This window comes from Cricetulus griseus (genome assembly GCF_003668045.3).
Source record: "Cricetulus griseus strain 17A/GY chromosome 1 unlocalized genomic scaffold, alternate assembly CriGri-PICRH-1.0 chr1_1, whole genome shotgun sequence".
In the NCBI taxonomy this organism is placed as follows: domain Eukaryota; kingdom Metazoa; phylum Chordata; class Mammalia; order Rodentia; family Cricetidae; genus Cricetulus; species Cricetulus griseus.
This window is the reverse complement of record NW_023276807.1, coordinates 188,930,411-188,945,656: the sequence shown is the minus strand read 5'-3', so window position 1 is coordinate 188,945,656 and position 15,246 is coordinate 188,930,411. Positions and strand designations below refer to the sequence as shown.

Genomic DNA, 15,246 nt, shown 5'->3' with positions numbered 1-15,246 from the left:
TAGAGCATCTTTTTGCTGCCCTTTTGAACTAATCCAGTAGAGCTTGGTACAAAAGGGATAACTGGAGCCGCTATGCTAAGAGCAAGGAGGAGAACAGGGTGCCATTTGGTAGTTAGTTTTGTCTAGAGCGATGATTCTCAATCTTAGCTGTGACCCTTGAATACAGTTCCTCATATTGTGGTAACCCCCAACCATAAAATTATTTTCATTGCTACTTCATAACTAATTCTGCTACTGTTATGCCTTGTAAATATCTGATGTATGACTCCTGTGAAAGGGTTGTTTAACCCCAAAGGGGTCATGATCCACAGAATTGAGAAACATAGAATGAAAGCAGTTGCAGCAAGTGGTGGAAAAATAAAGATTATTTTCTTGGCATTCGCATGACTGCAGAATTAACTTAAAAGAATCACTTATTTCTTGTAGCTCAGTTTTCTAAGTATGCATTGACTTCCACTTTGTCTTTTTATAATAAATAAAAAGTAATAATAGTAATAATAAAAAAGATTTATTTATTTGTTATGTATACAGTGTTCTGTCTGCATCCCTGCAGGCCAGAAGAGGGCACTAGCTCTCATTACAGATGGTTTTGAAACACCATGTGAATACTGGGAATTGAACTCAGGACCCCTGGAAGAGCAGCCAGTGCTTTTAACCTCTGAGCCATCTCTCCAGACCCCACTTTGTCTTAAAGATGCAAAGAGCAAAAGTTCATTGCTACTTTCTATACACAGATGCAGTATTGAATTCCTGGTGTCCTGAGGCAGTCTGTGAAATTTGTGCTGCTGTGATCTAAGACTATAATTGTATACCAGAATGTGTTGGTGTGTTTCATGGGGCTGCCAAGTTCAGAACCACCCAACTGTGCCTGCTTTGTACTTAGGTGTGTGAGCTTGAAATTCTAATATTTTTTTGTACTTAGTCCTTTAAGTTTACAAATGACTGTGTCAGAAGTGTTAGATAGTATCTTAATTACTTGCCTTTTATATTATATCGCAAGTACCAGAAAGGCAATGGAAAGCAACTTTTGTTCTTGATGGTTGTGGTGCTGGAAATCGAACATCGTACATGCCAGGCAGTTGCTGTACCACTTAGCTACATTTCTCATCCTAGCTGTAGTGTGTGTGTGTGTGTGTGTGTGTGTGTGTGTGTGTGTGTGTGTGTGTGTGTGTGTGTGTGTGTTGTGTGTGTGTGTGTGTGTGTGTGTGTGTGTGTGTGTGTGTGTGTGTGTAGGTTTTTTTTGGGGGGGGGGTTGAGACAAGTTCTCACTATGTAATTCTGGCTGTCCTGGAACTTGCTCTGTAGACCAGCCTGGCCTTGAACTCACAAAGATACACCTGCCTCTGCCTCCTGAGTGCTGGGATTATAGGCACACACTATCACCCTAACCTTCTTGTTTTTGATAACTAAATTGCTTGCCACATACAGTCAGTTGTAAGCTTTATTTTCCTCTTATTTTAAAAAGTTCTTTTTTCTTTTTTCTTTTCTTTTTTCTTTTTTCTTTCTTTTTTTTTTTTAATAAGGAGAAATGTAGAGGGAGACTTTTTTTTCTGTCGTTTTCAGTCCCACTGGGCCAATTTTCTCTCTGCTCACTGGGTCTCCACAGCCACTTATGAAATAACCACTCTGAGGCTTAGTATCAGTTACAATTGTTTGGCCAATGGTTTAGGCTTCTTACTGGATAGCTCTCTCTTATAAATTAACCCATGTCTATTAATCTGTGTATTACCACATGGTTGTAGCTTACCGGTGATGCCCTGGCATTTTGCTTCCCCTGTAGCTACATGGCATCTCCCTGACCCCGCCTTTCTTTTCTCTCTATCTTTATTTGGAATCCCTACCTAGGTATATTCTGCCTGGCCATTGGCTGAAACAGTTTTATTCATCAACCAATGAAAGCAACATATATGCAGTCTACAGAGGTGTTTTTGTTTTTTCTTGTTTTCTTTTTTCTTTTTTTTGTATACCTACAGAATTGTGTGATCATACATAGTTTAATCTTAGGATATTTTATTATTCCAAAGAGAAACCTTATATACATTAGCAGTTATTCTCTACCTCTCTCCCTACTTTAGCTCAAGGCAATGAGTAGTCGACTTTATGTGTCTAGAGTCTTCTGTGTTGGATATATTGTGTAAGTGATACTTTATAGTATGTGATCTCCTGTGATAGGCTTCTTAAATTTAGCATAAAATTTTTGAATGTCATCTATGAGCTATCGTGTATCAGTATTTCATTTCTTTTTATTACTACATAATATTCTGATGAAGGGAGATATATGTGTGTGTGTTTATATGTATATGTATATATGTATCATCACATTTTATTTATCTGATCTCAGTGGATGAACATTTGAATTGTTACAACTTTTTGGTGGTTATCACTAATGTTGCTATGAATATTTCTGTACTGATTTCTGTGTGAATGTATGTTTTAATTAATCTTGGAAGTAGAATTGGTAAGTTTATGCTGAACTTTTTTGAGGAATTGTCAAACTGTTTGCCAGAGGGTCCATACTATTGTTTTGTTTTTTTGGTCCATACTATTTTTAAACAGTAGGGTTTTGTTTGTTTGTTTGTTTTGTTTTGTTTTTGAGACAGGGTTTCTCTGTGTATCCCTGGCTATCCTGGAACTCATGCTGGTTTTAGACTCAGAGATCTACCTGCCTGAGCCACTACACTGGCTTGATCCATACTATTTTATGTTCCTATGAGTATTCTATGAGGATATTTGTTTTCTTTGCAGCCTCACCAAGTTGTTATTCTTTCTTTTAATATTGTGGGTTTAATTGAAAATAAAACATATTAAAATATAGCAAAATGCCATTTTGTTCTCTAAAGTTCTAAATATTAAAAAATGGTGACTACATATGCATTCATTCAGTTTACTCTTAGTGTGGGTGTGATGTGACTAGCTGTTTGAAATTCCTTGATTTCCTCGAGTGATGAACTGTAACACAAAATAAACACCGTTCCTCCTAGGGGAAAGGAAAAAACAAACAAACAAAAAAAAAAAAACAGTGACTATAGGAAGTGACTATGTAGAGGTATGTTATTTTTTTATATGACTTCAAAATTGTTTTAGCTTTTTAAGTGGCTCTAGCTGAGATGGGGCTGCTTTTGTGTTCTCATTTTGGATACTCCTACCATTTCAAAATTAATCTAGGCTGTATTAACATTTATATTGGTTGTGTTCCCCTCCTCTTCACCATGGAAACCCCACACATATGCTATAGTGCACAAGTGTGCATGTGTGTACATGCAAACGTACCCACAAATAAATCTTTAAAAAAAACTAGCTAGGGCTGGAGAGATGGCTCAGTGATTAAGAACACTAGCAGGGTCTTCTAGAGGTCCTGAGTTCAATTCTCAGCAACCACATGATGGCTCACAACCATCTGTAATGAGATCTGGTGTCCTCTTCTGGCCTGCAGGGATACATGCAGACAGAACACTGAATACATAATAATAAACAAATAAATCTTAAAAAACAAACAAACAAACCAACTATCTTTTTAAAAGAGTCCAGTGCATACGCTGGTGACACTTGATTTTGTGATATGGGTGCATAACTGAACAAAGCTTAAAATACACTAGATGTACTGTTGTTCTTTAGAGCTTTTTACAAAGGAAGACCTATTATCAGGAACAGTGCTTAGGTATGTTTATTATTATTATTATTAGGTTGTGGTTCTAAAAACTTCTTTCCTGTATTGAGGCTTTAGAACATACATAAAATGTTTGAGAGGAAATGAAAGAAGATGAAGAAATCCATTTTGCAGGGGTTGGAGAGGAGAAGCCTTTCACATAGATGTTTTTCTCTCTTTTTTGGATAGCCAGTAGATTAGTATGATGGAAAAGAACTTAGGATTTGGATTTGTATTGTGTGTAAGTTAATAAATATAATTTCTTTGTATCTCCATTCCTTGGCCTCTAAAATGGGATTATTCCAGATGTTGATGGGATGGGTGAAATGATCATATTGCATTGTGCTTGGTACAGCAATCACTCAAATGCCAGCCTTTTTTCTCCCTCACCTCAGAGCAGTTTATTTAAGGAAGAAGATCCTTTATAAATAAATAGTGTTTCTTCTTGAAGTAATTAAACTGGTTGTTATATAAAAGTAACAAGATGATGAGACCATTTTGGCAAGAGTAAATATAGTAATGTACTTAGTTATATATACCGAGCATCTCTAATTTGAATTGTTCATTAGGGATGCTCACTGGCAAAGTCGATGCAAATATTCTAGAATCTGAAATTTAAAACACTTCTGATGACAGGCATCAGATGAAAGATACTCAACTTATAATTAATTTCTTAGAATATGTAGAATTGATTTAATTTAAAACCACTATTATTAGAATTTATAGTTTTTTAAAAAATTAGACTCTTACTCTTTTTCTTTTTCTCTCTCTTTTTTTTTTTTTTTTTTTTTGAGACAGGGTCTCACTATGTAGCCCTGGCTGTCCTGGAACTTACTCTGTAGACCAAGCTTGCCTCAAACTCATAAATACCTACCTGCCTCTGCCTCTCAAAGTGCTGGGATTAAAGGTGTGAACTAATACACCTGGCTAGACTCTTACTATTTCAAGATATAGTATTAGTAAAAACTTTTTTTCCCCTCCCCTTTGGGGGAAGAGTCTTGTAGTTCAGATGGGACCAACTCTACTGTTCATATCATTAGTTGTACCCAAGGTGTTATTTTAGCTCATTTTAGGTTTATCTGGTTTTGTTTGTTTGTTTTTTAATACTCTGTATAGAAGAGTTTTTGTTTTTTGCATTTAGAGGGTAGAATAATGACCACCTTTATCACTTTGAGCACAAATCATTGTAATGTAAATGTTATAACTTAGCAAGTTTTATGAGTGGGTTGTTCTGTCTCCATTTAAGGTTACCAATGAAAGAGATGGAAAAATATATTTTTGCCACTGTTAACAATAATAGACTTTGGTACAGCAATTCACAGCAGGCTTCTAGATGATTGGTCTTTCATATACTTTACTTCCAAAACCATGCCTTAGGATTTGGGAATGATAATAGAAACCAGCTCATGAATTGTTCTCTGAATAATGTGTGTAAACATATAAAATTAAAATGCATACAATTAAAAAAGATATCAGTTACATATTATCTGTACTGGTGTAATATAAATGTCTGTGCTCTGTGGTGGTAAGTTACAATTACTGCTAATGTTACTGTGATTTGTTGCCTACACTGGAAGAAAATGTTTGTTTTCTGCAGGCTAGTAAAAAAATAAAAAACCTTTTCTTCATCCACACTGAACTCTTGAATTCTCTCTGTGGGCCTTCGAATTCCAAGTTAAAAACCCTTCTATAAGCAGTAGGAATAAAATAAATTGCTTAAGGCATAAATGCATTTTTGTAAATTGGCCTTATTTTGCACTGGTGATATTTAATCAACAGTGGGTGAGTTTATTGTAAATTGCAGGAGATAATGATGGGGACAGACCTAGAGGTTAAACAATCCTGATAATATTTTGAGGACTCTTGGAGTAAGGAAATCATTTGGGTACATAGAATATAGAAAGCATGCATGTACTGTGTTGTCTGAAATCGCATATGGGAGATGCTTGAGTTTTGGAGTCAGACTTTTGAATACTAAGGTATTTCTTGGTTTTGCTGGAGCCTAGGCTTTTGAGTTGTAAACTTATTATGCTTGTTATTAAACTTGTTATGATGCTTGCTTTAGACTTGTGAAAATGAAATGAGAATGTGTCTAAGTGTTTAGAACCTAATCCTGTGCTGGTTTCTCTGTGACTTTAAGGTGTTTTTTTTTTTTTTTTCCACCTTTGCTCTATGCAGTCCGGTGTCTCTAAATTAGAGGTTCAGTTTCCTTTTTGTAAAGGAAAGGATGTTGGAGTGAAGGATTCTTTTTTGTTTTGTTTTTAAACAGAGTCCTTTCCTCCTGTTTCTTTTTAAAGATAGGGTCTCCCTATGTAGGTCTGGCTGGTCAGGGACTTGTTACCTAGACCAGGCTTGCCTTACAGAGAGATCCACCTGCCTCTGTCTCCTGAATGCTGGGATTGAAGGCCTAGAAAAGGTTGTTTTTTTTTTTTTTCCTTTTTTTTCTTCTCTCCCTCTCCCTCTCCCTGTCTCCCTCTCTCTCTCCCTGTCTCCCTCTCTCCCTGTCTTCCTCTCTTCCTGTCTTCCTCTCTCCCTGTCTCCCTGTCTCCCTCTCTCCCTCTCTCTCTCTCTTGGTTTTGAAACATGGTTTCTCTGTGTAGCCCTGGTTGCCCTGGAATTCTCTGTAGATCAGGTTGGCTTCAAACTCACAGAGATCCACCTGCCTCTGCCTCTCAGAGTGCACCACCACTGCCCAATGAAAAAGGTTTCTTAATAGCCTCCTAATATGAGAAGTTATTTGATGTTAGAAACTTCCTTGCTAGGATTACCTACAAGTGATACTTTGTCTTAAATTGTTTAGAAGTGACTGAGAACCACTTTTGGATGTCTATTATATGGAAGACAGTCCCAAACAGGCCATTTTATTATACCTTAATAATCTGTATAAAAATGTTTTTATGACCTTATAGGTAAACCAGTTAGTTTTTTTTACCATTATTACAGAATGCTTGATTAAAAAAAAAAAAAAAAAAACTGAGGAAGGATTTATTCTGGCTCACAGTTTAAGAGGTTGCATGTATTGGGCAGGTTATCATAGCAGTGGGGCATGTGGGAGAGGCAAGTGAACAGTCTTTACCACATGTGCCCCTCATCATGACAGGAAAGGATAGGAGCCCCCAAGGACCTGACTCCAGTGACCTACTTTCTTGTAGTGGCTCAAGAAGTTAAGAACTTCCTAAAAACAGTGCCACCATTTAAGAACCCCAAATCGCAAGATAATCTTTCCAAGCTAATGAAATTTAAGTAAAGGTTAGTGTATGTAAAGCCTATTTTATTTTTTTAATTGGTAAGTAATTATGTCACAGCTGCTTCTCTTGTGACCAAATGATAGACTGACTTAGATTACTTCTTACTAGAAAGAATACATACATATTTGTATTCTGCTTCCATAGATGACTTTCATTTTATTTCCCCTTAGTTGTTGGTTCATGTCTGCCAAACTAAGACCTTGATCACCCAATTGAAAGTAGCACTTTCTAGCCTCTTGCCTCTTTTAACTTTTCACATAATAGTTATCTTCATGAAATACATTATAGGGTTTATCCACCATCTACTTGCACTACATTGTAGAACAATGAGGGCAAGTTTTTTTTTTTCTCTCCTAGAAATTAACCTAGAATGTTTATTTACCTAGAATATGTATGGCAGTTAATATGTGCTAAGTAAATAATAAGTAAATGAGAAAGAATTCTGTGGTAGATCTTAATACCACTGCTATTGATTCATTGAACTTTCTTAAATAACTGATACTAGTGGGTCATATAAATTCTAGAAGATGATAGTATTAATTCTAAACACTACCAGTGTTGGGACCACATAGGCTCAGGTAGTAAAGACATGATCCCCAGTAGGGAGCACTGTTAGGGAGGTAGAAATGTGTCTCTGCGGGTGGCTTTTGGAGTTCATAGCCTTGTCCCATTCCCACTTCCCATTGGTGTTTGTTCTTTGTCTCTGTGTCTAACATGTTATGCGCTCCTCTATCCCCCGGATTGCTGCTTGTGGTTGAAGTCATCACTCAGCTTCCTCTTCATGCTGCTCTGCCTCCCCACCACAATGAACTTCTATCCCCTAGAACCGTAAGCCCAAATAAACCCATCCTTCTATAAGCTGCCTTGGTCATGGTATTTTATCCCAGCAACAAAAGAGTAACTAGTATAGAAGTTTCAGTACTAGTTTTCTTATCTATTGCTGTGATATAAAACCATACCCAAAATTACCTTGGTGGGAAGAAGGATCTATTTGGTGTGCACTTCCAAATTACAGTCCATCATCAGAGCATGAATTTGAGTAGGAACCTGGAGGCAGGAGATGAAGTAGAGACCATGGAAGAATGCTCCTTACTAACTTGCCCCTGGTGACTTGTTCAGCTTGTTTTCTTATACATCCAAGACCACTTGCATAGGGGTGTTACCTCCCACAGTAAGCTGAGCCTTCCTACATCAATCATTAAACAAGAAAATGTCCCACTACGCCTATAGGCCAGCCTGATGAAAGCAGTTCCTCAATTGACATTAGTTTGTGTCAAATTGACAAAATCCAACTAGTATAAACTATTTTTAATCTAAATTTCAGTCATTCAATTTTACCAGTAAAGACTTGGTAGCCAAATGCTGGGGTGAAAACCTGCTAGCTTAGAGAAGCAGAGAAAGCATTTGGCTTAACTTCCTCTTTCGATAATGCCCCCCAAAGAGAATTTTTTATATACCATCTCAAACAAAACTTCTCAAACTTAATGTCCCTCCCTTCTGCTTCCTGTGCATCTCTGTCTGTCCTGACTCTTTTTTTTTTTTTTTCTGACAACTCGTTGCTTGCTCCACCTCTTAACCTATGGTTGACTTTATTTAGTCCTGTTTACAATATTCAAGCAGAAAGCTCTGGGTTTAAAAGTGTGTGCTAGGACTGAGCCACACCACAACTAGAAACAGTTTTTTTTTCCAGTAAATAACAGAATCTTGGGTTTCACAGTGTGATTAGATATCCTGTAACAATAGATTCCTTCAGTATAAGTACCATTAAAAAAAAAAACTTTAGTGTTATATTTTACATGTTATGAAATTCACTTATGTGAAGTATACAGGACCTGAGGACATTGCTTGGTCAATAAAGCACTTGATTTACAGCAAGAGGACATGAGTTCAGATCCCCACATTAAAAAAACAAAAAGCCAAGTGTAGTAGCCAAGTGTCTCTAAAAGGAAACAGTTCTAGGTGTTTAATACATTTATTAGTGCCAATTTTTGAGCTAAGACAGATAATGCTATGTTAAATTTACGTAACCTTAAAAAGATTACATTTTGGTCAGATTTAATTTAGATTACATAGGTGGCTAAGATTTGTCTGTCAGAATGCTTTAAAACCCGGACTTTGTCAGAATTTAATTTTTAATCTTTTTAGACATGTAGCAGTGGATTAGCAGCAATAAAAATAATCAGGAGAAACAACTTAGTAAATCAAAAGATTTTTATCCTGAAAATCAAGTTTATTTGGCAAATATGAATACTAGTTTAATTTACTCTTTAAAGCAGACTATGCAGGGAACAATGGTTGAGTATTGTTGAGAGTGAAGGGCCAATAGTAGAATCTAAACTTCTGGGGAACAGAAAATAGAGTGAACTTTAGTAGCCTTTACCTGCCAGGAGCAGAGTTAGAGCTGCAAATCTGACAAATGGGACATCTAGTTACAGTATTTACCATATTTAACAGCACACTTAAGAAGTACATATGTCTTTTGAATTGGAATAGGTATGCAAATTCAAATATTTTAGTGGATTTTCCCCCCTTTAACCATCTGGTAAATATTTATTAATTTTTTTCTTATACTTAATTATAGCACCCATACATCTTACCATTCAGAAGGTAGACTTAGGAGCATCAGGAGTTCAAAGTCATCATCATTTGCTTCCACTTGAGAGGTAATATAGTATTTGAGGGTATGAAATATAGACATTCTCCTTGGTTAGAGGCCTGGTTCTGCTGCTTACTGGCTTTTGGCTCCAGGCAAGTATGATAATTGCTTTGTGCCTGTGAACTCATGATGATGATGCTCACCTTGTAGTGTGGTTAATGAGCATGAGCGTGAAGTCTCTTCACGGTGACACAAATATTTTAAAACTGGTATATGGTAATAGCTAAATCCTCTGTAAATTTAATTAAAAGTTATTAGATTGTACATTTCAAATGTGAATTTTGATGTGTGAATTCTATTCCAATAAAATTTTTTTTTTGTTGTTGTTGTTGTTGCTGTTGTTGTTCTGTTTTGTTTTTTGAGACAGGTTCTAACTATGCAGCTCTGGCTGTTTTGAACCTTGTCATGTAGACCAGGATGGCTTCAAACTCACAGAGATCTGCCTGCCTATTACTGAGTGCTGGGATTTAAGGCCTCACCAGTAAAGCTGTTTTAATACATAAATGGGTTTGGAACTTATTTTAGAGTGATTCTCTTAGGTATTGAAGTTTTTATGGATGGAAGAGCTAGAGTTTTTTTTTTTTTTTGGTGGATATAAGCATTGATAATAATTTTAAAGGTTAGGACTCATACACATGCTGTTATTATATCGTCAGTAAATCATTTTATTTTCTGTATAGGAGTATTTTGCCTGAATGTATGTCCTATACCACCTTTGTGACTGATTCCTAAGGAGGCTAGAAGGAATCCAGATCCCCTGGTATTGGAGTTACAGAGTATTATGAAACAATGTGTGGCTACTGAGAGTTGAACCTGGGTCCTGTAGTCAGCAGCCAGTGTTCTTAACTATTGAGCCATCTCTTCAGTCACACTTTATTGTAATCCTTAGCTATCAAGGCCTCTATAATCCTCTTGTACACACGTCAGTATATCCATACTCACTAGACAAACGTCAAATTTGGAAAAGCTGTCACCTCCCCGCCCCCAAATTCCGTATCTTCTAAGTGACTTTTCTCTTACCTCTCAACCCAGTCAAATGCTGTTTTATGAATAAGTAAATACATTGAATTTTGGCCATGTTTATAACTTTTTTTAACACTTTTGTTTAGATCCTTGGATGTCCACTGGACAGAAACTTTGAACTTTAGATCCATCTTCATATCAGCAGAGCCTCAGCTTTTTCATTATTTGAGGAAGGGATAGCCCATGTGCTGTGGAGATGAACGGGGAGCAGCGTCTGGATGCAGGTATTGGTTTTGCTAAATCCCTTTCCAGTGTGCAGATGCAGCATATTTGCCTGTGTTAGTTTGAATGACTTGTGTTTTCTACTACTAAACTAGAAGCTCTTTGAAGTCATGTATTTTTCATTGCTGTCTCTTGGGCCTGACAGAGAACCTGGCACTAGGACTACAATTACTGTTTGCTGAAGAAAAAAAAAAAAGTTTTTTTATGAACAGGCCTTATTTTCTAAATAATTGGATTTTGCTGATTATGTTATTGTTTTTAAATTCCTTATGAGTTCAACAGAAGTTCCAAAGATAGTCAACAGGTTCTGTGTTCCCCTTCACTCAGTTTCTCTTCTCTCATGTAAATACAATATAAAATAAAAATATAAAAAATGTACATATAAAATACAAAAATTAGCATAAACTGCTTAGTTCTGTGTTATTTTTGTCACTTGTGTACCCTCCTGTAACTATCACTTCAGTCAAGATACATGACTCCTCTGTTACCACAAAGAACTTCCTAGTTCTTTCTCACTACACTTTTTAAAATTGCATTTATTTATTTATTTGTTTATTTGTTTATATATGCATTGGTGTTTTGCCATGGGTGTCAGGTCTCCTAGAACTGGAATTACACAGTTGTGAACTGCATGTGGGTGCTGGGAATTGAACCCAGGTCTTTTGGAAAAGCAGTCACTGTTCTTAACCACTGAGCCATCTCTCCAGCCTCCTTACTACTGCTTTTTTAATCTGAGGAAGTTTTTCATCTGCTGTGTCCACAATTTTGTCATTTAAAGAATGTCACATAAATAAAATTAGTAAATGACCATTTGAGTTTTTTTTTTTTTCCCTAAAATAAAAACCTTTTGGTGAGTTGGCACTCTTGCATGTCAAAGTTTATTAATTAAAAAAAGTTAATTATTTAATTTGTATGTATATTTGTGTGATATGAACATGACATATGGTGCACATGTGGAGATGAGAGCCCTAAGGATTGAGTTCAGGTCATCAGACTTAGTAGCAAGTGCCTTTACCAGCTGAGCCATCTTGCCAGCCACAGTTTGTTACTTTGTATTGTGAGTCACATTTCATGAATATATTGCACTTATATCAACCACTCATGTTTTAGTGCATTTTGATTTTTCCAATTTTTAACTAATGCAAATAAGTTTCTATCAATGATTATTTTGGGAGGAAAATGCCAATGAGTACATTTTTAAATATTATTTTAATTTCTGTTTGAAAAATTATATATGAATGTGTTTTGATCAAATCCATTCTCTACTCCCTTCCCTCCAACTCTTCCAAAGCCCCCAATTGCTTCACATACTTTTTAAAAATCCAATGAGTCCACTTAGTACTGCCTTGCATATATGTGAGTATAGGGCCATCTGCTAGAACATGGGCAATCTAATCAGGGACAGCAGTATCCAAAAAACCTGACTCTCCTCCAGCAGGCATTACTTGCTTAGAAGCTCCTCAGCTGGTGATGGTACTTGTGAGTTTCTCTTGCACCTGTGGCCAGTTTGGTTTTGTGCCTGAGGAAGTCACAGCTTCATGATCTCAGATCCTTGAGGACAGAAGGTAGTGTGATAAAGATGCTTCATGTGGAGCTGAGCATTCTGCACTTTTGAGTGCAATTTAAAAATGATAGGCTTAGTGATAAAACCATACTACTGTTATCCAGAGTGGCCACAGATCATATTCATTCCCCATTATACTCTCTTATCTCCTTCCTCTTCCCAACTAGTTCCTGTTTTACTTGCATGCTATTTTCGTTTTGGTGACCCCAGTGAGTTTAATTAGCATTGCTTATAAGAGCACTGGGATCTGATGCCCTCTTCTGGCATAGAGTACCATATATATAAAATAAATAAATCTTAAGAAATTATTTTTAAAATTTTTAAAAAAGAGCACTGGTGAGAGATTATTTACAGTAGCTTGGGCAATTTAACATTGGTTGTACCACTGAAAACTGTCTCTTCCTCCCCCAGCAACCACTCCCTGCCTATAACTCCTCATAGATCTCTCTCCCCTCTATTATAGATGTGGATGAGCTCAGGCTTGTGTAGTTCTTAACATGGGTAATCACAGCTGCTTTGAATTCATAAATGTAACAACTATGTCATGTCCTAAAGACCTCGTTCCTCAACATTCCATCTGTTCTTCTGGCTCTTTCATTCTTTCATCCCCTTTCCCTCCATGTTCTTTGAGCCTCACAGACTGGGTAATAGCTATGCCCCATTTAGGCCTGAGCATTTATTTATTTTCAGCACTTTGACCAGTCATGAGTCTTGGAGGTAACTTCCTCCCATGGCAAAAAGAAGCTTCTCTGACCAAAGTGAATAGTAGCACTGTCCTCTAAGCGTAAGGTGACTTCAAAAGTATTGTATATTCATTTAGCAAAACAACAGTGGAAGATTTCTCTACGAGGGCCTATGACCTCTCCAGCCATGGGCTTTTGACCAATATACAGTACCGGGTATGAATTTTCTTCCTGTGGAGCAGGCCTCACATCCAATCAGAAAGCAATTGGTTATCGCCATAACAGTCATGCCATTAGTGTACCAGTGAGCACATCTTTTTTTTTTTTTCCTTTTATTCTTCTCTTAAACATTACTTCATGACTAAAGTTTCCTCCCAGAACAATGCCTCCTCTATTTCCCTAAAATTAAAAAAAACAAAAACAAAAAAACAGGTCTCCCAGACATATCTACTGAACATGGCCTAACAAGATACAATAATACTGGGCACAGATCCTCAGATCAAGGCTGGATGAGGCAACCCAGTAGGAGGAAAAGGGCCCCAAGCACAGGCAAAAGAGTCAGAGACAACCCCCCCCCACACACACACACATACACTTCTACTGTTAGGAGTCCCACAAGTATATCAAGCCTCACAACCATAAGGCATATGCAAAGGACTAGTTTCAGACATGGGTCTGAGTTTGCCGCTTCAGTCTCTGTGAGCTGAGCCCCTATGATCCCTGCTAAGTTGATTCTGTAGGTCGTGTTCTCATGGTTTCCTTGGCCTCTCTGGCTCCTACAATCCCCCCTCTTCTGCAGGTTTCCCCTGGCTCTGCCTAGTGTTTGGCTGTGGGTCTCTGCATCTGCTCCCATCAGTTACCACATGATACCCCTCTGATGACAGTTGGGCTAGACACCAATCTATGAGGGTAGCAGAATATTGTTAGGAATCATTTATGTATGAATTTATTTATTTATTTTGCCAGTCATATTTGGCTCTGTCTTAGGTCTCTGGGCTGTCCTGACTATGGTTCCTGGCCATCCAGACTGTATCAGGTGTGGGCTCCCCTTTCATGGCATGGGCTTCAAGTTGGACCAGTCATGGGTTGGCCACTCCAGTGGACACTTCTTAACCAGTAGCTTGGTAGTGATAATTTTTCTCCTCAACAACCTACATAGTACCTTCTAGTAATATGAAAACTAGTCATCAGGGATGAAGCTTCTAGCCCTCCCCCTTTTTAAAAAAGTTTTTGGTTTATTCTTAAATTATGAATATGTGTGCGATCGTATATGGATTTGTAAATGTGAGTGCAGTGCTCACAAAAGCCAGAGGGTATCAGGTCTCCTAGAGCTGAATTTACAGGGAATTGTGAGCTGGTTCATAAAAAGTGGAAGGATAGGTCAGATCCTGGAGAGCCTTTGAAGTCTTATATGAATGAAAGATAAAAGATATGTGGATAGGCTTTGTTCTAGAGATAGCAGTAGACATCATAAGAAATAGATACAGGATATGCTTCATTGGATTGTATATAAGGGCTGAATAAAAAAGGAGGAGACCCAAAGTAAGTTCACACTTTCTAGATTGAGTGAAATATTGGCTAGTAGTATTTTTACTCAGTTGCAGAATACTCAGAATCAGGTTCACAGTTTAAATTTGAATGTCTACTAAGAATCCTAAATGTTGGTATTAGATATTATATTTGATTCCAAAGTAATTTGAATAGTTTCATATTCACAATAGTTTCATATGATCCATTTGTGTAAACTTCAGATTTGTTGTTTCCCTAGTGTCTTAGTCAGTGTACTGCTTCTGTGAAAAGACACAATTACCATGGCAACTCTTATAAAGGAAAACATTTAATTGGGGTTGGCTTACAGTTTTAGTCCATTATTATCATGTTGGGAAGCAAGGCAGCATGCAGGCCGACATGTTGCTAGAGAGGTGGCTGATAATTCTACATCCAGTCGACAGGCAGCAGGAAAAGAGAGAGGGGCACTAGGCCTGGCTTGAGCATTTGAAACCCCAAAGTCCATCTCCAGTGACAAACTTCCTCCAACAAGGCCACACCTACTCCAACCTCCTAATTCCTGCCAAGTAGTACTACTCCCTAATGACCAAGCATCCAGTATATGAGCTTGTGGGATCCATTCTATTCAAACCACCACACCAGCAAGAGAGAATGTATCAAATGACAGTGTGTTGAATTTAATTGGCAGTCAGTGC

At 37.3% G+C, this 15,246-nt stretch overlaps 1 protein-coding gene across 5 annotated transcripts in view; it reads left to right on the top strand.

Annotated features, from left to right (window-relative positions):
- The window catches only part of Sfmbt1 (Scm like with four mbt domains 1), a 107,505-nt gene that overhangs the window by 43,120 nt on the left and 49,139 nt on the right, over window positions 1–15,246 (top strand). For 4 of the 5 annotated variants that reach the window (XM_027389570.2, XM_027389572.2, XM_035453409.1 and 1 more), the window contains one exon: window positions 10,660–10,797. In XM_027389570.2, the coding sequence (XP_027245371.1) occupies window positions 10,770–10,797 (28 nt within the window). In that variant the 5' untranslated portion in view covers window positions 10,660–10,769. Of the gene's footprint in view, window positions 1–9,536; window positions 9,558–10,659; window positions 10,798–15,246 lie in introns of those variants that run through there. The other variant, XM_027389574.2, reaches the window with a different exon arrangement.